At 37.5% G+C, this 19,797-nt stretch overlaps 4 protein-coding genes across 4 annotated transcripts; 3 read left to right on the top strand and 1 right to left on the bottom strand.

The window, feature by feature from the left end:
- The first annotated feature begins 708 nt into the window (after positions 1-708).
- LOC124327132 lies at positions 709-1,701 on the top strand. The gene is made up of 3 exons (XM_046786052.1): positions 709-840; positions 911-1,195; positions 1,268-1,701. The coding sequence occupies exons 1-3, from the start codon at positions 738-740 to the stop codon at positions 1,390-1,392; spliced, it is 513 nt and encodes a 170-aa protein (XP_046642008.1). The 5' UTR covers positions 709-737; the 3' UTR covers positions 1,393-1,701.
- Positions 1,702-10,462: 8,761 nt separating this feature from the next.
- On the bottom strand, positions 10,463-12,108 carry LOC124320724. Its single transcript, XM_046783588.1, has 3 exons — positions 11,851-12,108; positions 11,162-11,677; positions 10,463-11,096 (listed from the first exon to the last, which is right to left on the bottom strand). The coding sequence occupies exons 1-3, from the start codon at positions 11,960-11,962 to the stop codon at positions 10,615-10,617; spliced, it is 1,110 nt and encodes a 369-aa protein (XP_046639544.1). The 5' UTR covers positions 11,963-12,108; the 3' UTR covers positions 10,463-10,614.
- A 699-nt stretch (positions 12,109-12,807) lies between these two features.
- On the top strand, positions 12,808-15,709 carry LOC124327948. The gene is made up of 2 exons (XM_046786922.1): positions 12,808-13,087; positions 13,439-15,709. Exons 1-2 carry the CDS (start codon positions 12,970-12,972, stop codon positions 15,442-15,444), a joined length of 2,124 nt encoding a protein of 707 aa, XP_046642878.1. The 5' UTR covers positions 12,808-12,969; the 3' UTR covers positions 15,445-15,709.
- Positions 15,710-16,048: 339 nt separating this feature from the next.
- LOC124320181 (polycomb protein SCMH1-like) lies at positions 16,049-19,746 on the top strand. Its single transcript, XM_046782859.1, has 12 exons — positions 16,049-16,117; positions 16,179-16,325; positions 16,395-16,491; positions 16,564-17,027; positions 17,145-17,337; positions 17,404-17,631; positions 17,715-17,861; positions 17,932-18,141; positions 18,214-18,420; positions 18,488-18,697; positions 18,756-19,138; positions 19,213-19,746. Exons 3-12 carry the CDS (start codon positions 16,470-16,472, stop codon positions 19,345-19,347), a joined length of 2,199 nt encoding a protein of 732 aa, XP_046638815.1. The 5' UTR covers positions 16,049-16,117; positions 16,179-16,325; positions 16,395-16,469; the 3' UTR covers positions 19,348-19,746.
- The last annotated feature ends 51 nt before the right edge of the window (positions 19,747-19,797 follow it).

Below are 19,797 nucleotides of genomic sequence, written 5' to 3'. Positions count from 1 at the left end.
TTAGATAGCGCTTTACTAGCGCAAAATATTTGAATGAGTTATTTTTCGCCCAGATTGAGCCGCCAAAAATAGCGGATGGGCGACCTTAGCGCTTAAATAAGCGACGGACCCAAGCTAAGCGCTAAAATACGGACGGGCACGCGCTTTTCGTAAATGTGATAAAATGTATTGGGCTAAATTTTGCGCATTTCGCGCAAGCTAATAGCAAAAAAACTTTGCTAGCGTCATAAGTGCTTAGATGGCGCTAGATCTAGCGCGATTCCTTCGACAAATACAAATAGAATTTGATTTGCATTTTTGTCTGGTGATATAAGTCTATTTAAAATTCTATGTCAGATCGATCAAAAATTCGGTTAGATCAATCGAATAGATGTGGCGGCAATAACGTGGACGTGCCATATGATCCTCTCACGAAATTTTGGCACGGCGAACAGATAATGAAACATGCGGAAATACCTTTCCTAGCGCGGGGCGTTGATTAATAAAAATTTTACATGGTAACACATATTAGGCTCCCGGCACTCACTTGAATTCGAATTTCTATTGTTGATGCAATTCAAGTGGGAGCGAGTGGGATTATATGCGGAAAATATATAAATAAAAACGCCTCCATTAACCTATTGTCAACAAATTTGACAATCTAGCACCTACCCGTTTTTCCCGGTCTTCCCTCCCATTTTCATTTGTTTCAATGTCTGCTGGTTGGCGTTTCTGGCATCTAAACGTTTAGTTTGGAAATGGATCCCGACGCGTTTAGCCGTTTACTAACTTCTACACTGGCAAGTGGGCAATTGGCCAATGCCCTGCAATCTGCCCTTCAAAACCATTCATCGTCGAACCGTAAGTACAAACCATTTTCAATTATTAATTTTACCAAACATGAATCGTATCATATTCGTTTAAACTAAAGCACCAAGTGGCAGTGTGGTAGCTCCAACATCATTTACCGGTGGTCAGCAGGGACAAACACCGCCTCGGCCACAATTAGGGTGTTATCCAACCTCTTCATCGGCTGCTGGCTCGTCCGTGAATCAAAATGAAAGGCAACAATCATCGATTTCAATTGGAGGTGCCTCTGGTTATAATGGCCCCCAGAACTTTGTGCTACCTGGATATGGTTACGTTTCTCCTGAAGCTCTTGATCGTGGTTCGAGATTAAAACAACGCTCCCAAAAGTTCCGTACTCCCCCTCCTGGTATGTTTTTTTACTAGTGTATTTTGATTACAATTATAGTACAACATGGTGCAATTTATTTGTAATTTTCAGGGCCAAGTTGGCGAATTACAGGTAGACCACAGGTAGAGCCAAAGGCATTTACCAAGGTACTAGTCTGTTTTTCTGCCCATTCCCATTCCCATTCACTATTCCACGTGAAACTATGTGAATACTAATACAAATTCACGTAACCAGCTTATTTTTATTTATTTATTTATTTTCATTTTTGAATTTATAATTGTTTTCTTCAATAAGAATATCTAGCTGAGGGGTATTAAGGTAGATCATTAGACGCCTAGTAAAGCCGTAGTAAACCAACATACGGTTTGCATGCTATAGGCTATGCTGATACACGCTAATACGTTTAGTTCATTTTTGTTTTTATTTCTTGTATGGCCGTGACATTTTTTTAAGAAAAATAATAATTCTCTCCTAAAATATTACATTTCCCAAGTTTCATAGTATTGCACGTTTGAAATATATGTACTTTTTTATTGAACACTGTTCATTCATTTGTCCATTGACTCCATTCAGTTAAATTATTAAATTGTGAATTTTTCATTCAAGATTCGTGGAATATTTACAATAAAAGCCTTTTGTTTTATTAAACATTACTCATTGTTTGTATGTTTAATTTTAAATACACATTTTTCATTGAATAATGGGCACTCATTTGTTGTTTCAGAACATTGTGACTTTTATTTATAACATTTGTGGGGTAATTAAAAAAAAGCCCATTGGTTTTATACAAATGTTGCCATTTGATTTTATGTTTACTTTTCGAATTATTGTATTCATCATATTTCCCGTTTTCTTTAATTAATTATAATATTTTTGCCAATTTATTTCATCTTTTGTCATTTAATACTTCGTTTCAATTTCCGTACAATTCATTTAATTGATTATTAATCAATAAATCACGTTTGATTCGGTTACATCTGTGTTAGCTGCGTGTTAGATGTGTTTGATTGCTGTTAAAAACACTGATTTTTGTTTAATCTTTGTTTGATTCGGATTAATTTTAGTTTGGTAGATTAATTTGAGTTACCTCTATGTTTCCTCATTGTTTGATTGCTGTTTGACTCTTTCATATGCTGTTATTCGGGAAAAACGGCACCCCATATCGTATGGGGTGCCGTTGTACCTTTTTACCAACAAAGAAATATTAAACAATAAATGAAACATTATAATAACTTAAATCAATCGTGACATTTTATTATAACATAAAATCTAACATTCATTAAATAATTTTAACATTCATTTAACATTCATTTAACATACATTAAACACTTAAAACGCCAAAGTAACACTTTGGTAATTCAAATAAAACATAAAAAATTAAATGTAAAATTAATCAAACGGTCTATCGACTAACATTCGAAAAAACAATCAATCTTTCGGGTAAGCTATTATTAAATAAACCATGTCTTGGCAAACTTAACATTATATCTAACATCATTCGCTATCTAACAGATTAATTAATCGCGAGAAATTAATAAATCATGTTATCAAACATTTTATTTAAAGAAAAATGTAAAGAAAACGGCTATAGTAAACATATACGTATAAAATGTATAATGAAATCAATATACATGCCGTATTAAAAGAACCAATACGGCAAAACCCAATGATGTCCATCACTATAATCCTATAAACTATGGAACGCAAAATGACCCCCTAAAATTGTAGCACTCGACTAGTGCTATTTATTTTTGAAATCACGGCAGAACGAATGGCTATATATCGATTGTTTGCATTTGCAATGCGTTGATATCGATTCATGATCTTTTCCACGAAAAATAGTGGAAAGTATTGCTGTGGAAAGACGAGAGAGGCGGCAGTGGCCGCTACCTTTCGCTATGACCGATCCATTTCATTCCGCCTCGTCCAGCCGGACCAACACCAGCGACTGGAAAAGTCAGCGGACGCTGTCACCCAGCCCGGAGTGTTCCGAAGACAAACGTACTCACAGAAATTCAGCTTTACGGCGCTGGCGACGCGAAAAATAATATTTTCAAATGCTTTGCGGTAGATCTATAGCGCTATCGAAGCGATCTAGTTTAAGTGATCGTAGCGCAATTTACTTCATTGCATTATTTACGAAACGCGCAAGCGCTTCGTTAATTTAAATAAAATGTTGCGAAAGGGAAAACGATTTCGGCGATTGGACGAGTAGCTCGCGCCCGTACATGATATTAGCGCTTGTCACGGGTCCGTTCGCTATCTTAGCGATAATCGTCGCCCGTTAACTGTTTAGACGGCTCGCTGAGCCCGGCTGAGCCAAAAATGTCAAATTTTTCGCGCTGGATCTAGCGCTATCTAAAGCGCGCATTGCGCTAATAATTAATTTAAGATAACTTTCGCGCAATGCTGTAAATTTAGCCCAATTAAATTCATCACATATTAATTTACAAACGCGCACTGATGCTTGCTAAAATAAATATTTAGCGCTAGATCTAGCGCTTTGTAATCGCGTATGGCGCTAGTGATTTAGAATATGAATTTATAATACGCGGTGTTGCACGCAAACACGGTCGGACTTCATCCAAACGGATCACGAATTTAGGCGTCTAGCTCGACGTCGTTCAAGATGCTCCTCGTCTCAATATAAACTTGCCAAATTCGAGTGCAACACCGATTATTCTAAAATCTATTCTTATTTATTATATATTATGAGAAGAACGCGAACATGAACTCTTACGCCTTAATTTAAATTTTATGTAATGCGCATTAAGTAGCGCTAAACATTAAATATTTTAGCGCTTGCGCGTTTCGTAAATTATGTTATAAAAGGAATTGCGCTAAATTAAGCGCAGGTAGTTTATCACAAGTAAATCACTAGCGCCATACGCGCTTGCAAAGCGCTAGATATATAGCGCAAAATATTTATTTTAGCAAGTTATTTGCGTTTGTAAATTATTTAATATAAACAGTGGAGGGGTGCGATGATTAGCGCTTACATAGCGCACGGACTCGCGACAAGCGTTAATATTATGAACGGATGAGCGCTACTCGTCCAGTCGCCACAATCGTTTTCCCTGTCGCATCAACCGTTTATTTAAATTAACGGAGCGCTTGCGCGTTTCTTAAATAATGCGAAGAATAAAGAAATGTGCTAAATAGGCCTATAGCGCATCGCGCGCAAGTTTATCGCAAACACATCGCTAGCGCCACGCGAGCTTAGATAGCGCTAGATCTAGCGCAAAACATTTGAATGAATTATATTTCGCGTATAATGAGCCGCCGAAACAGCGGACGGGCGACAGCTCTAAAATAGCGGACGGTCCAGCGATAAGCGCTGAAAAAACGGGCGGGCTCATCATGTTACTCGTCTGACCCAGTCGCCGCAGTCAGCCGCAGTCGTTTCCCTTCGCATTAAATAAAAAAAAAATATTTTTGAGCGACGCGCATTCAGTAACATTATTTAAGCGCTTGTTAGTTTTTTAATTATGTGATTATAAATAAAACGGAATAAAACGCTCAAACATGCGCTTATCGTGTAAGAATCTCCCGTTTGTAGTAGGCCTACTGGATACAAACTGGCTATAAAGGGGGTGAAGGTGAAGCATGCAGTTAGATTTTTTTACCGCCGGCTGCATTTTAAACAAATTTCCAGTTTTATATCATGAAGCTTACAGAAATAATTACAAATTAATCGATATTTCTGGCCGCCAGCGCAAAAAAAATAGAACTTATGGTTGCAATTTTTTTTTAAATTCAAATAATGAATGACAGATAGATGAAAAGTTTAACAACGAACACACTTTAAATTTAACATTTCATTTAATGTCACATTCGGTCACATTTTATTGTAGATTAAAATCGTCATTGATCTAATATCGGTGTTAGATGCTAAGTTACACCCGGTTACACCGTTACAGCACTCTTGATCATTTTTTTTATTTGTGTTTCATCTATTACTGTTTATTAGATGGAAGATTCATTTTAGATGACAGGTTTGATTGAAGATTCATGTTAGATTATAGGTTTGATTGAAGATTCATGTTTGATTATAGGTTTGATTGAAGATTCATGTTAGATTATAGGTTTGTTGGTAAAAAGGTACAACGGCACCCCATAATGGGGTGCCGTTCTTGGGATTAAACAATAAATATCAAAGGAAACATTACCACTAACAGTTAACCAACCGTTAACTACTAATCTAACACCCTTTCTAACATTCATCAAACGAATCTAACATTTGTTTAACACCGAATTTCGATATATAACAATGAACTAAGATTTCAAAACTACAAAACAAACGTCTAATGTTAAATGAAACATTAAAGGTAACTTCTATCAAGCCATCTATAAATTAATATTAAACACACATTAGTTTGAATTTGCACTAAATTTATCATTCATTCAACCACGTAACATTACACTAACCATCAATTCATTCAATTGCAAAAAAAAAAAAAAAATAATAACAGTTATTAATAAACCAATCAGGAAATTAACCCGCTAAGTTAAATAAAAAAATATTGGAAATCGTTTCCATTAAATGAATAATTTATGGATCAACGTAACATTAAACGAAACATCAGATGGTAAAGCAACAGGAATATCAATCGGGAAAAATAAATCACTAACGAAATCAAACTGTTAACTTAAAACAAATCACAGAAATTGGAAATGCATAAATTATTGTTCAATCTAACATTAAACGAAATATTAATATTAACTGTATGCTAATCATTAATTGTGAATCAATCACAAAATCTTAGCGTTATAATAAACGATACTCTAAAGAATAATTTCTGTTTGAATCAATCACGAAATAAACAAGCCAATTTAAAGAATTGTAAGGAATTCAATTCAGAAGATTAAATTAACCGGAAAGAGAACTATTTTCCTTCTTATAGCTAGAGACGATCCCGTCGCCCGCCCCGTCGGGTCGAAATGCAACGGCAAATTCCGAACCTGCTCACCGGCGGAACTCGCCTGCCAAAACGTCGCATGCGTAATTGCGTAGCCAAATCATATAACTGAGACAAAAAAAAGACGATTGCTGCGTCTAGTTAGACGAGTAGCCCGTCCGCTATTTTATCGCTATGCGCCGTCTGTCCGCTGTTACAGGCGGGTATCTACGCGAAAATAATTAGGTAAAATATTTTGCACTGCGCAGGGTGCTAATCATTAAGTTGCGCACGATAGGCTAGTATCAATTGAGCGCAATTCATTTCATCGTATAATTTACGAAACGCGCAAGCCCTAAAATAAATATTTAGCCCTAAAAATAAGCTCATCGTTTTAAATTTAATTAACCGGGCCTAAATTCACCTACATTTTTTGGCTTAATATTATTGCGCTAGTTTTTCACCGTTTAATTCCGGGCTGGCCGGACTGCCCCTTGTCGATGACACCCAGAGTAGCTGCACTCTCGTCCTTTTTTAGGCTACATATTTGTAGCTGGTGTACAAATTCGTCTTTGTACACCTTTTGTACACCTTTTGTATATACTGTAAAGGAAAAAACGATTTGTACGCCTCCTTTACAAGTATGCAAATTAGGTTTTTTCGAGTTTTTCACTCTTTAAGCGAAAGGAAGAGACCCAAAAATCTTTTTTTCTCTCTTCGTTTCTTCGTTTCTCTCCCATCCCTAACCGCCCTAATCTCAAGTTCTTTCTTGAAAAGCCGCGCGATGGAAATCCATAATGGCGGCTAAAAACGAAAAATGTTTCTAAGTCCCATCACCGAAATTCAATGGTGCTTTTAGATGAAAACTCGATAAGTTGTTGGCTTAATATATTGTTACCAAGCTCTTTAATTCAACAATGATTGCAATCAATAGAAATCTTGAAATTAGAAGTTTCTTTCTCTGTCCTAAGAATTAATTGGTATTACAAGCTTCCCAACTTGATATCAATAGCTGGTGGCACAGCGGATAAATACTGGCTTGTAAATCTGAGGTTCCAGGTTCGACTCCAGATAAAAGCAAATACGTTAATGGCAATTGGTGAAAGACATTAGAAAGCCATAAATTACAGAATGAGAAGGAGGAAAATATCAGATTAAATGAAGTAAAGGTTAATAGAGATAAAATAGAGGGAAGCAAAAATTTTTTCCTTTCATTCTTGAAAGTGGGGGATGGGTGAGAAAAACGGTGGTCGCGCGAATTTGATAAAACAAAGACGTTATGACCTCGTGCCGGGTATACAAAAGGTGTACAAAAAAAATATGTACACCTTATGTACACCCGGGTGTACAAGCTTGTACCCACTTTCATTTAACACCAAGTATGTACACCCTTTGTACGCCCAAAAAGGACGAGAGTGTGATCGAGCTGATCGTCAGCGACCCGTCGTTCCTTATAGCCGTATGTCCTCGCTGTCCAATAAATTGAAGATGGCCCATCTCCAACACCAGCAGCGGCTACTGGCCAGCACCACACAGGCGAAACATTTGAAAAACTCAGCGGTTACCGCTCACAGCCATTTGCTATTGAGAGCTAAGAAGACGCTTCTCAGTTACATCTGGCTAAAGTCACCTGAGTTTTTGAAATTGTTCACCTCGGTGGCGCTGGCCAAGTGGGGCTACTCCAGCTCGAACCGCTTCCGGTGTTGAAGGTGGGTCATCTTTAATTTATTTATTGAGCAGCGAAGGCATGCGGCCGTAAATAGGAAAAGCCGTCAAAGATGGGCCGCTGTTCATATGGGACAGATCAATCGTCGACAAATTCATCATTCTATATTCTGGGTGTCGTCGACAAAAGGGCAGTCCGGCCAGCCCGGAATTGAACGGCAAAATATAAACGCAATTTATTTCAGCCGAGAATTTTCCTTCAATCAAGTTTTATGTGATGCGCATTATTTAGCGCTAAACATTTATTTTAGCGCTTGCGCGTTTGGTAAATCATATGATAGACAAAATTGCCCTAAAATCAACGCATCGTAGTCGAGTTAATCACAGGTAGATCACTAACGTCATACGCGCTACGATATCGCTAGATAAACGCGAACCATTTGACATTTTTCGCCCAACGAGCCGCCTAAACGGTGGACAAGCGACGATAAGCACTAAGATAGAGAACGGACTCGATAGCGACTAGTGCTAATATAATGGACGGGCGCGCGCAACTCGTCAAGTCGCCGCAATTGTTTTTCTTGTCGCAACCGTTAAATAACGGAAGTGCTTGCACGTTTTATAAATAATGTGATGAAGTGAATTGCGCTAAATATAGCGCTTCGCGCGCAAGTTAATCAAAAATACATCACTAGCGCCAGGCGCGCTTATCTAGCGCGAAACATTTAATTTAATTATTTTTCCTGCGAGCCGCTAAAAACCGAGGACGGGCGATCGACAGCACAAAAATTATGGACGGATCCGCGATAAGCGCCGAAATAACGAAAGGGCACGCTCTAATACTCGCCCAACTAGTCGCCGCAATTGTTGGTTTACTTACACGTCCGTTTAATTAAATTTAGTGCAATGCGTGATATGTATAGCGTTAAATATTTATTTTAGCGCTTGTTCTTTTCGTAAATTATACGATGGAATGAATTGTGCTAAATTGATCCTATTGCGCGCAATTTAATCAAAAGTGCCCTGCGCTCTTATTAGAGCTTTTAGTGCGAAATATTTAACCTTATTATTTTCGCGTAGACACCCGCCTGTTACAGCGGACGGGCGGCACTAAGTGATAAAATAGCGGACGGCGCGCGCTACTCGTCCAACCAGTCGCCGCAATAGAGCAAACCAACAACGCGTACCCCAGCCATGGCAACCTCGCGGCGGCCATGTTGGGTTAATGTTTTGAGGAGCTCTTATGGGTTTTGTGAGGGTCTCTCCGAAGATAGAGTGTAGTTTCTTCCAAGTTTATCTTGTAAGTAATCTATAGCAGTGATTAAATAGGTAAATTAATAGGGAATATTGTGATGTAATTTTTTTTTTTTTTTGAATTCACGTTTTTTTTTATAAATTAATGAAACGTGTTGTTTACGTTTTTTTTAGGGAAGAACGGGGAGAAGAGGGAGAATGGGACGCGTTGTTGGTTTGCTCTATTGTTTTTTTTTTTTCTCAATGATGCGATTTGTTTACGCATACGGCGTTTTTGCAGCCGATTTCCGTCGGTGACCTGGTGTGGAATTTGCCGTTGCATTCAGACCCTACGTTTCGATCCGTCTTCGCAATCGTAATCGTGGGCCACGTCCGGTTGTGGTGGATGCTGTGGCCGTTGCCGCATTTCGCTCCCCGTTCGTAATATGCTTCTCTACATTTGCCGGGATTTGTAGGAACCGGGCGAGAACGTCCTCGCTTCTTTTGAGATGATAGGGCTCAGCGCTCATCCGTAGCCATAAAGGGGGAGAGTGAATGTGGCTATTTTTGGACCGCTAGATGGCTACCCGTTTGAATAACTTTAATGGGTTTTATGTAAAAAAGGGGGGGGGGGGGAATGCAAAATAATATTAAAGAATAATTCTAATTATTTCGATTGATTTATTTTGCAATTAAAGGGTAGCATTTTACATTAAATTGAAAAAAGAATCACATAAAACTTTAGGCTACATTAGATTTTACATGTATAGGTTGGATTGTTGTTACAGCTAATAACCGATGTTTAATCCAGATTAAATGTTAAATGCAACATTAAATATTTCATTAGATTTAATATATAAGTTAGATTGTTGTTAAATCTTACATCCGATGTTTCATTTTACCTTAATTGTTTGATGGAAAGATAAATATTTTGTTAATTTAATTCCTTTTCATTTACTGTTTTTTTAATTTTAATTATTATTATAAGATGTTAGATTGGCGTTAGATTATAGGTTAACAAATGGTTAACTGTTAGTGGTAATGTTTCCTTTGATATTTATTGTTTAATCCCAAGAACGGCACCCCATACCCCATACCTCCGCCACACCTAAGTAAGTCGCACCACTCATAATATTGACAGATTATTAGTCAATTAGTTAATAAGAATCAAATCATTTAAGAGAATAAAGGGAAACAGAATTTTCCAAACATAATAGTATGTATACTATTTACTTTCTACTATTTAACCTTGATTTTTTGTCTCTTTAACGTTTAAAAAAATTCCCGAAGGACATTACCGAAGGAATCTTGTTATGCTTGGTTAAAAAGAAATAAATAAAATAATGCTAACTGGTACAAAAAAATCAAAAAAATCAATTTAAAATTAAGGGTACCCTTAGATGTATTATGTATGTATATATATTATTATGTGTTTTATTTTATTTAAAAAATCAGCATAGGACTATTGTGACATAAACGAACCTCGATATCCATACGTTCGTTTGTATTTTCAAAAATATTACGGAAATTAAACACCCGCGGATGTTTCATTTTCGTTTTTCGCACTATCCGGTCAAACCCGTGTAAAAAAAAACGTCCACTTAGCTGAATACAGCATAAAATCCGCCTAAAATGATTCGTTTATTTTTGCATTTGCAATCGTAGAATCCCAATTTTGTCACGGATCTTTGAAACCATTTCCTCTTCGTCCAATAAAATGAACATAATTGCACTACTACCTATTAGTTCACTTAACTTATCGACTAACTGAAAAAGAGGGTTCAAGAGCACATATGCGTCTTGCTGATTTTTCAAATCTTCAACTTCGAATCGAAACTGGGACATGAAGGTAGTAGTACTTCTGGTGTGTTCTTCCAATGCTCTCAAGGAAGCAAACTGCTTGCCCAAGTTTTCTTTATTTGAACGAAGGAGTGTGAGGTTTCTCTCTTTTTCCTTCAGTGAATTTTCTGTAATTAGTTTTTCGGCTTCGAATGTTTTCAAGTTTTTCTCTGCTTCTTCCAGTAATATGCGGTTTTCATTGGCGTTATCCTGGTAAACCTTGCGCTTCAATTTCGCTTTTTGAAGTTTGTTTTCGTTGTGTATGAGACCAGGGGTAGCTAATCCTGGTAAAATAAATTAATATATTAAAATCCTTTTTCACATATTAAACAAAAATTAAGCAGTATACCAACAGTGAAAACGGCGGCCACAATCCATCCGTTTCTATTTGTCATCTTTTTTTCGATTTCCATTTCCGCTCTTTTAACACAGTTGACGGCATCCTGCACTTTTATGTCCAAATTCTTCTTATTTTTTTGAAACTCTTCACATTTTTCCGCCCACCATGAAATGTTAATCTTCAGAGACTGCAGTAGATCGTTGTCTACTTTAATCATACCCTCTGTATCTCTTATTTCGCGAGATAACCGAATATAATTGTCGTCGTAACGTTTCAAATGATAAAGAGTAGAAATATGTGCTTCATTGAGTGAATCGAACATCCAATAAATAGCTCTTTGAATTGGCAATTCTGAAAAGTACGCATTTTTTCTGAGATGCTCTTTCATCGACATTGTTGCATCAAGGATCAAATCAGTTAAACGATCGAAGTGAACTATTGCGTGGGTAAAGGCAGGACTGACGGCCTCCACCATTTGTTGTAAACGATCAGCGCATCGCAAAGCTACTGAATCCTGGTTTGAATCTGTCGCATAAAATAATCCAACATAAGCATTTTTTTATGTTTAAAGTTTATGATTCATAATCGTCCATAATAAGACAAATAATTTAAATAGTAAAAGGTAACTTGCTGGAAAGGTAATTTGCCGTTGTGTTAATGAGATCAAGAAATCTCGTAACAATAAAAGGGTGACTCACCAGCAGAACTAGATGACAAAACCTCCCCGATTGATGCCGAAACCAGAAATGCGCACAACATCGGTATAATAAAAAAATACAACCAATTCAGTTGTAAGTCTTGACGTCTCATTATAATATACGATCGGTCAGTAGGCTAGTAAAATTGTGAACAATGGAAGGTTTATCTGTGGCAGAATATGTAGGCTATACTATCCGAAATGTTGAGATGGTGGAATCGTACTACGTTTGAAAATGTTCTCTGGTGCATATAAAAATAATGTTAAAGTTGTTTTCTTGTCATCCAATATTCACTATTCAGGGAGTGGCGAACTAAATACGCGCAATCTGTGATTAGAACCGATTCACCCCGAGGTGTTTTTAAAAATTGTAGTCTTCATGATGAACTCTTATCAGTATAATGATGACCTGTAACCTAACTCCTATTTCGTAGATAAAGAAAAAGATCACGAAGGTTCCAAAAAGGCAAATATGTAGGCTAGCTAGTATTACTACGTCGTAGTAAATTCGAGTGCTGGATGGAATCCTTATGACTGACTTATTGCCTTATCGGCGCTAAAATAACTGAGTTGTCATCGTAATGGAAAATAACTATTAAATAATAAATTTTTGATTAATTGATTGTGCGCTTACTGCCATAATTTATAACACAACGTTGTTTTGCGCATTGGTCCAAATGGACATTTTGATGAGAAAAACTACTGTTTCAGCGGTTCAAAATGTAGTCGTAATAAGTTTTGTTGATGAATCACGATTTTGATTTGCTGATCACGCACTCGAAACCATACGGCAGAAAGTTTGTCGTTCAAGATCTATAGCAATTTTTTCTGTGTTAAAAAATTGTTCTGGACATTTTAAATAATATGTAGCAATGGAGGATTGTAGTTTTACCATAAGTTCACGCCTTTTCTCTATGTGTGATGAAAAATGATATGTTAGTTCAGATACCGTTCGTGTCAAAGCTGACAAAGTCCGTGTTATGGTCTGAATAATAATTTAAAAAAAAAATCGCGACGATCATATTTGAACGTTTTTTATGTGCTCACTTGGCAGTAAGCGCCAGTTCAACAGTCGTCTGCGTCTGCCTTCTGAAATAAAGTTAAGAATTGCGAATGAAATATGGCTGTTAAATACAGATATTGCCTTATCCTTCTTTTATTAGTGATAAATATTCATTCTGAAGTAACGCTTACTTCCGGTTTATCAGCAGCTGATTTGACAAAAACACATTCAAATGGCAAGTACAAAAATTCGGAATTAGGTTCGTTTCATGCTGAAAAATCTCTCATCTGTATTGTTGCTTCATCTTGCCCAGCATGGGAAAGAATTTTTTTTACTTAATGCATTAAGTATAATAAAACATATGACTATTAAATTTTTTCGAATTTTATTGCATGTATTGTTTATCTTGAGTAGCTATAGTTATGTAAAAATAAAATTTGTCGGTTAAGCGAGAAAAAACTAAGCACACATACGTACACACAAATAGCGAGCGCTGGCGTAATTTCGCCAGTTTTCGCTCGTGGATTTTTCAATACCTACATATAAAAATAAACTAACCCAATATTTTTGTTTTCTTTAATTGCAGTATCGTGTGAAATGAAGATGAAAGAAAAAGGGGCACTTCTTTTTGACGGAAAGAGTCTAAACGAATCACTTGCGCTCTTTATGCAAGTCTTTTACAACTGGAATGACTTGTTGACTACCGGTGCTATTGGTAGTCTTTTGGAATGGTCCATTGCCACCCTTTACACAGATATTACAAACACTACTTCAACGGGCGACACAGAGTACTTTCGTTCCGCACTGCGGCCAATCATTCGACGTGCCCACTTGTCTTTTCGCAAAGCTTACGCCAATATGAAGGAAATTCAAAAAAACAAGGTTCAAATTCAAAATCACGCCATGAACGCTACCAACTACCTTACGTCCACCAGTTCTCGTCAAGAAGAAATTACTGGCAATCTACTAATGGAAACGTTGCTACCACTGATCGAGTTGGCGGAGCGAAGCAAAGAAATGTCTAATGAAGTAGCCCAGAGTTACCAAATGGTCATTGAATCGATAACTGAAATCATACGAGAATGTAATGCCAGGCTAAAAGAGAAGTTCGTCGAGGTTCGACCATTGAACAAAACAGTCATTGCTGCCAAACAGTCAAGGGAGGATGAGATTGTTTGGCACCAAGAAAAAAATTGGCTACTGGACAAGATGTGGAGGAATTTCGAAAACAAGCAGCCGAATATCTACATGGAAACTTGGCTTGACAACCGCTGCTTTAACACCAATAACATCAGTCGACAAAACCCCACAAAATCGATTAAGAGGCAACGCAAAAATTTGTCCGAAGATGAGCGTCGTTCAGAATTTTTCTTTCGGGCTGGAAATTGGAGGTATTTGTTTCAAGAGATTGCCTATAATGAGGATGATTGTCTAGAAGGAAACCACTTGCCGCTGTTTGATTTGCTTTCAACTGGGCATCAACTTACGAAAAAGTGTCAGACTAACGGCGATGATGAAGTAGAAGAGTTGATGAAGAAGCTCAATCAAACGCTGGGCATCCTGAATCAAAGCGACTGCGATTTAATAAAAAAGGTCGCCACCACTTTTAAGGAATTGGCGACTAAAATAAAACCCCCCAGTACAACGAACTTGAAACATCCGAAAACAGAGCAGCTCAATTGCCCCGGTTCAAAAGAAATGGATGATCTGGCTTCTTTGATTGCCCATCGACACATCAAACTGATTCAAAAAAATAATCAAGAAAACAACTTATTATTTAAAGATCTAAATCATAACCCAAATATGAGCACTATTATGCATCAACATCAACGCGACCGGAAATTGGAACTAGTCAAAATAGCGTCAAGTATTCTTGAGCTTAATGAACAGACAACGAAAATATGGTGGCAACGAACGGAGCCATTCTTAAAGAAAATATTCGAAGTCATGGAAAAAGCCAATGCTTTTAATGAGGGGACGACTTTCAACGAAATCCTGATGGAAAGCTTGCACCAATTCACCCAACACAAAAAGAGTTGGGACAAACTGACAAATTTTATTTCCAAGTTAGCATACGAGAGTAAAATAACTGTTATGGGGAGCTTTTCGCTAATGGAAATCACTCGAATCAATGGCAATAGTCACCGGAATACGGAAACATCACTTAATCATACCGACATGAAACATGCTATTATAAGAGACCTGCTCAACCGCATTGAAAAAGTCAAGCAAGGATCACTTTCTATCGAAAATATAGCATCAAAATTTGTTAGCGTCACTGAACGATATATTACTGACATGTTAAGCGTTGAAGATCGAAATAACAGTGTCAAGACTGAGTCAGTATTTTCCATCAGTGCAATTTCACAGCAGAAACTCGCCATTCGAAAATGTTACCTGAGACAATCCAGCCGCAATCGTACACTATCCATTTGCCGTAATCCTGAAAAAGGTCTAAAAGCATTTGGAATCATTCTGATAATGAAAGAGGATGACGAATCATTAATTAAACGCCAACTCCTACAAACCCGCAAAGATATTTTGAAAGAATATCAATGGATTATGGCGGATTGCCAATCTCCGGTAGCCTAGACTACAGGCTATATGACACATGAGAGTGCCGACGTTCATCGGTTTGAATTCAAACAAGTCTTAAACTCTAAAAATTAAAATACACAGATACGGATACAGTAAACGACGAAGTTTTCATTAAAATAATGTTACTATCATTTATCAACACAACACACTACTTTCTTTGTATTCTAATATTCATCAGATCTAAGCAAAATGCATATCATAAAAGCGTGTGTGATAGTGTTGCCAAATTAAAACGCAAATAAAAAAAAAGTCTTATCGATTCCATGTCGATTCTTACGTAAACAATCTAAATCTATTTCCAAACTGCGTTAAATATTTAGAAGGCGAATGATTTGCAGTTTACAGCATATTTTATGTAAACAGAATTATTAGCGTGGGAAATTAAAGTAATGGCGGTTCGATCACTGATGTTTTCTGTCGTAGATTATGTTGACTCTTGACCAGAGAAAAACAGACAATGCTTTCTTTATTTTGTCCGAACCAGTTCGAACTGGCAAACATAAAACATAATGACTATGAGTATTTAATAATAATTATATAAAAAGTCAGTTATCGATCTGAAATTATATCGATAGTTAACGATTCGTGATTTTCTCAAATCAATTGTATCGAATTTCTGCACAACGGTTGGTGTGAAAAACAACGGTCGCGTCGGCATATGGAAGACGTACATAAAAACATTTTAACATAATTTAATAAGTTTTATCGAAGTTATTTTAACGTACTAGTTCAAGAAAGATTCTATTTTCCACGAGATCATCGTTGCCTTGAGTTAGATTTACCGCAGCACTGAGCAACTGACAGTTGAGAATCGATCTCACAGATCCCCATTTCTGTTTTCATACTTCCATGCTTCTGTCATCAATCAAATTCAGGTTTGTTTTTGAGAATTTCTAATTAATTTGAGTCGTGTACAACTGTCCTTTATAACTGAATATATTTAGGTGGCTTTGGAAATTCAATAATTGTCTTGGCTGTGAGGAGTGTGAGGTGCTGAGAATTCATCATTTGAAAGCAGAATGAGCCATCAGTCATTATTTCGTATGTTTTCTGGTTATTTTATAGCATCAATGCACTTTACAATGTTACTTAAAAACTATTTTTTTGTTAAAGAGCACAGCAAAGTCAATGGTACTCCAGTGGTTGCTGAAGGAAGTATTTTACCCTGTGGTTGGTGTAGCCAAACAGAAAAACCCAACCTATATGTTCTGCCACTGAAGAATGGACGACACATTTTTTGCTCTGCAACTTGTTTATCAGAATTCAGAAAAGGAGTGTGCTTTCAGTGTGGAGAAGCAATTTCTGGCTTACCATTTCAAAGCCTTGTGAACTTGTCTACAAGAGATTTCTGTAGCGAAAAGTGTTACCAAAAATTAAAAAAGAGAGAACTGAGTAAACAAATGAAACCCTCATCTTCAGTGGAAAGTTTACAGACCAGTCCCAATGTGTCACTTGCATCACCAGCAGTTCATTCTGAATCACCTTTAATATTGAGTGTCAACCCTTACACTTTTGCATGGGAGGATTATCTAGCAGAAACTGGAAGTTTAGCAGCTCCGCCAGTTTGTTTTAAACAGGTATATTGCTGAATTTATCTGTACCATTAAGGCTTACCATTCAGACTTCATCTATTATGCTTACTATTTATTATTCATTGTTGCAATTATTTTTTTACGGACGAATTTTGGAAACAGCACGCAAAGCCACCAACCAATGAATTTCTCTTTGGAGTCAAGCTAGAAGCGCAAGATCCACGTAATTTGACTTCAACTTGCATTGCTACAGTTGTCGCAGTAATTGGCCCCCGGCTCCGCTTACGTCTCGATGGTTCTGATAACAAAAATGATTTCTGGAGATTGGTTGATTCCAATGACATACATCCAATAGGTAAGGGTCTCACAACTAGATACTGATAGCCGTACAGAATCAATAATTACTCTGGATGTTTATCAGGACACTGTGAAAGCAGTGGGGGAATGTTGCAGCCTCCTTTAGGTTTCCGGATGAATGCCTCATCTTGGCGTACATTCCTCTCGAAAACTCTCACTGGAGCTGAAACTGCACCAAGCTGCTACTTTAAAAAAGAGCCGCTTTCACCCCGATACAACATGTTTCGAATCGGCCAAAAACTTGAAGCTGTTGATCGCAAAAATCCACATTTAATTTGTGCTGCCACAGTTGGTATGACCTAGTCCGGCAGTGTTTATTAGTTCAACCTAAATCGTAGTATTGAAACTCAATCTGACATATTTCTTTTTAAATAGGTGCTGTAAACAATGATAGTATTTTTGTTACATTTGATGGATGGAAAGGCGCTTTTGATTACTGGTGCCGATATGATTCTAGAGACATTTTTCCTGTTGGGTTTTGTGCAATGGTTGGACACCCACTTCAACCTCCCGGGCAGAAATGTAATCTCCGCTTGCTTAATTTAAATATTTTTCTTTTCATTAAGTAATTCGAACCTTTTCAATTTCTTAGTTGCTCTAACGACTGGAAGCCGATTCAAATCTCGCGTTCTCAACATACCTCCTCCTCCTCCTTTACAATCTTCGTCATCGGGAATAGATAAATTGCCGACAGAAGTTGAAAAGTTGGCGATTTCGTCCTCAGATACTGGAGCTAAAACAGAACCTTGCGTCGTCGTTTCTGAACCGGATACGTCCTCGATTGAAAGGGAAGCAGCAATTGGTAAGATTTTCTTATGTTTTAATGACTTTTTTCCCGCCCTATTTAAAATGGATATGTTTTAAACATTTTCAGTGAGCATCTATGTCAACCACTCGTGCAACTGCGGATCTCACTTGGATCCCAATAAAATACGACAGCTAAAAAGATCAATTGGACCTGGAACGCCGAGCCAAGTTCTGCGGGACACCGTTCAGGGTTTAGTTGACGCCGCGCTACAAACCAAACAAACCTTCTCAATCCTCCGGACACGTCAAGGTGACGGAGACGTTATCATTCGTGGTAAGAACAATTAATCATTTAATCCAAATTTCAATTTGCCTCTCTGACACTGTTTTCTTTTCGTTAGCTAAATATGAAAATGTAGTTCATACGCTTCGTTTGCCTCCTGTTGACGATTTAGTGGGGCTTGAAACCTACCTGGAACTGTTGTGCGAAGATCTCGGTTATTGTGAAAATTTGATTAGTACAGTCGCCGATGTTAATTGTAAAAAATGCGTCGCCAATTTGGCCGATCATTCAATCAAGCCAGACACCTGTCGTGCAAACAAACGGAAAGGTATCAATCTACTGTCCGATATTATTTCAGTAATTGCTACAGCACGGATTTATCTTAGCTCGAGAATACATCAAGACTCCCGTCAGTTCAAAAAAGAAAATGATGACTAGCCCCAAAACTGACCCTATCAATAGCAGACGCGAAACTGTTTCTCCTCCGCACATTCTGCCGGCCGAGAGTTGTTTAACCACTAAAGCGCTGAACGGGAGAGCAACAACACTTAAAACTGAATCGAGCCCCGAGTTACAACGGCCTGATCTACAAAGAGCCACATCTACTACTAGTCATGAAGCTGAGATCAATGCGTTGACAGCCCTTGCGACTACGAAGGCGCCCTGTACACCATCCGATCCTGCTGAATGGTCGGTCGATGACGTGATGCGCTATCTGACTTCTGTTGATTCAGGTCTAAACGTACACTCTCAACTCTTTCAAAAACATGTAATTCGATTTTTATTTATTATTTCATTACTGCAAATATTTTACTAAAGCATTATTTCATCCGTGTGTGGCAGGAAATTGACGGAAAGGCCCTACTTCTTCTCACCTCGGAAATGATGATGAAGTATATGGGGCTGAAATTAGGCCCTTCTCTTAAGATTTGTAACTCTATAAACCGACTGAAAGGGCGCCGTCATCTATCAATTTGAAAGCGAATGCTGAGGGCAGTGGCAGCCTAAGAGCCTATCGACATTGGACAAAAAATGCTAGGCTGCCAGAGACCTTTGAACCTTTCCTTGCGAAATCCAACTAACATATATAGAAAATATATATTTGATCCGAATCGTCTGTGATAATCACGAAAGTAGGGGACGGGGCCTCTGGCCATTTCTCGATACGTGTCCTATAACTTCGCTTGTATTACATTCGATTTGTTGTTTTGGTTAATGTATTTTTAACCATGCTTTGAGTGAATCGTCGTCCCTCATTTTATATGAAACTTTTCATTTTAAATTTTAACGTACAGTTCATATTTCCTGAAATTAGGTGCACATGAGATCAATTAAAGTTTGCTTTTGTGCTCACAATACATTCAATTAAAAAATCAATATGTATAAAAACCTTAAACATTCACGATTGCCGGGTAGGACAATTAAAAG

The sequence above is a fragment of the Daphnia pulicaria genome, chromosome 1 (genome assembly GCF_021234035.1).
Source record: "Daphnia pulicaria isolate SC F1-1A chromosome 1, SC_F0-13Bv2, whole genome shotgun sequence".
Lineage (NCBI taxonomy): Eukaryota > Metazoa > Arthropoda > Branchiopoda > Diplostraca > Daphniidae > Daphnia > Daphnia pulicaria.
The sequence above is the reverse complement of the archived record's forward strand: the minus strand, read 5'-3'. Positions and strand labels throughout refer to the sequence as shown.

Excerpts from the sequence above, each read along its gene's own strand:
- LOC124327132 (XM_046786052.1), top strand. The coding sequence starts at position 738 with ATGGATCCCGACGCGTTTAGCCGTTTACTAACTTCTACACTGGCAAGT. Across the intron at positions 841-910 it reads AAACCATTCATCGTCGAACC|CACCAAGTGGCAGTGTGGTA; the intron begins GTAAGTACAAAC and ends TTTAAACTAAAG. Across the intron at positions 1,196-1,267 it reads GTTCCGTACTCCCCCTCCTG|GGCCAAGTTGGCGAATTACA; the intron begins GTATGTTTTTTT and ends TGTAATTTTCAG.
- LOC124320724 (XM_046783588.1), bottom strand. The coding sequence starts at position 11,962 with ATGAGACGTCAAGACTTACAACTGAATTGGTTGTATTTTTTTATTATA. Across the intron at positions 11,678-11,850 it reads TTTGTCATCTAGTTCTGCTG|ATTCAAACCAGGATTCAGTA; the intron begins GTGAGTCACCCT and ends TTTATGCGACAG. Across the intron at positions 11,097-11,161 it reads GGCCGCCGTTTTCACTGTTG|GATTAGCTACCCCTGGTCTC; the intron begins GTATACTGCTTA and ends TTATTTTACCAG.
- LOC124327948 (XM_046786922.1), top strand. The coding sequence starts at position 12,970 with ATGGCTGTTAAATACAGATATTGCCTTATCCTTCTTTTATTAGTGATA. Across the intron at positions 13,088-13,438 it reads GACAAAAACACATTCAAATG|TATCGTGTGAAATGAAGATG; the intron begins GCAAGTACAAAA and ends CTTTAATTGCAG.
- LOC124320181 (XM_046782859.1), top strand. The coding sequence starts at position 16,470 with ATGAGCCATCAGTCATTATTTC. Across the intron at positions 17,338-17,403 it reads CAATGACATACATCCAATAG|GACACTGTGAAAGCAGTGGG; the intron begins GTAAGGGTCTCA and ends GATGTTTATCAG. Across the intron at positions 17,632-17,714 it reads AATTTGTGCTGCCACAGTTG|GTGCTGTAAACAATGATAGT; the intron begins GTATGACCTAGT and ends CTTTTTAAATAG.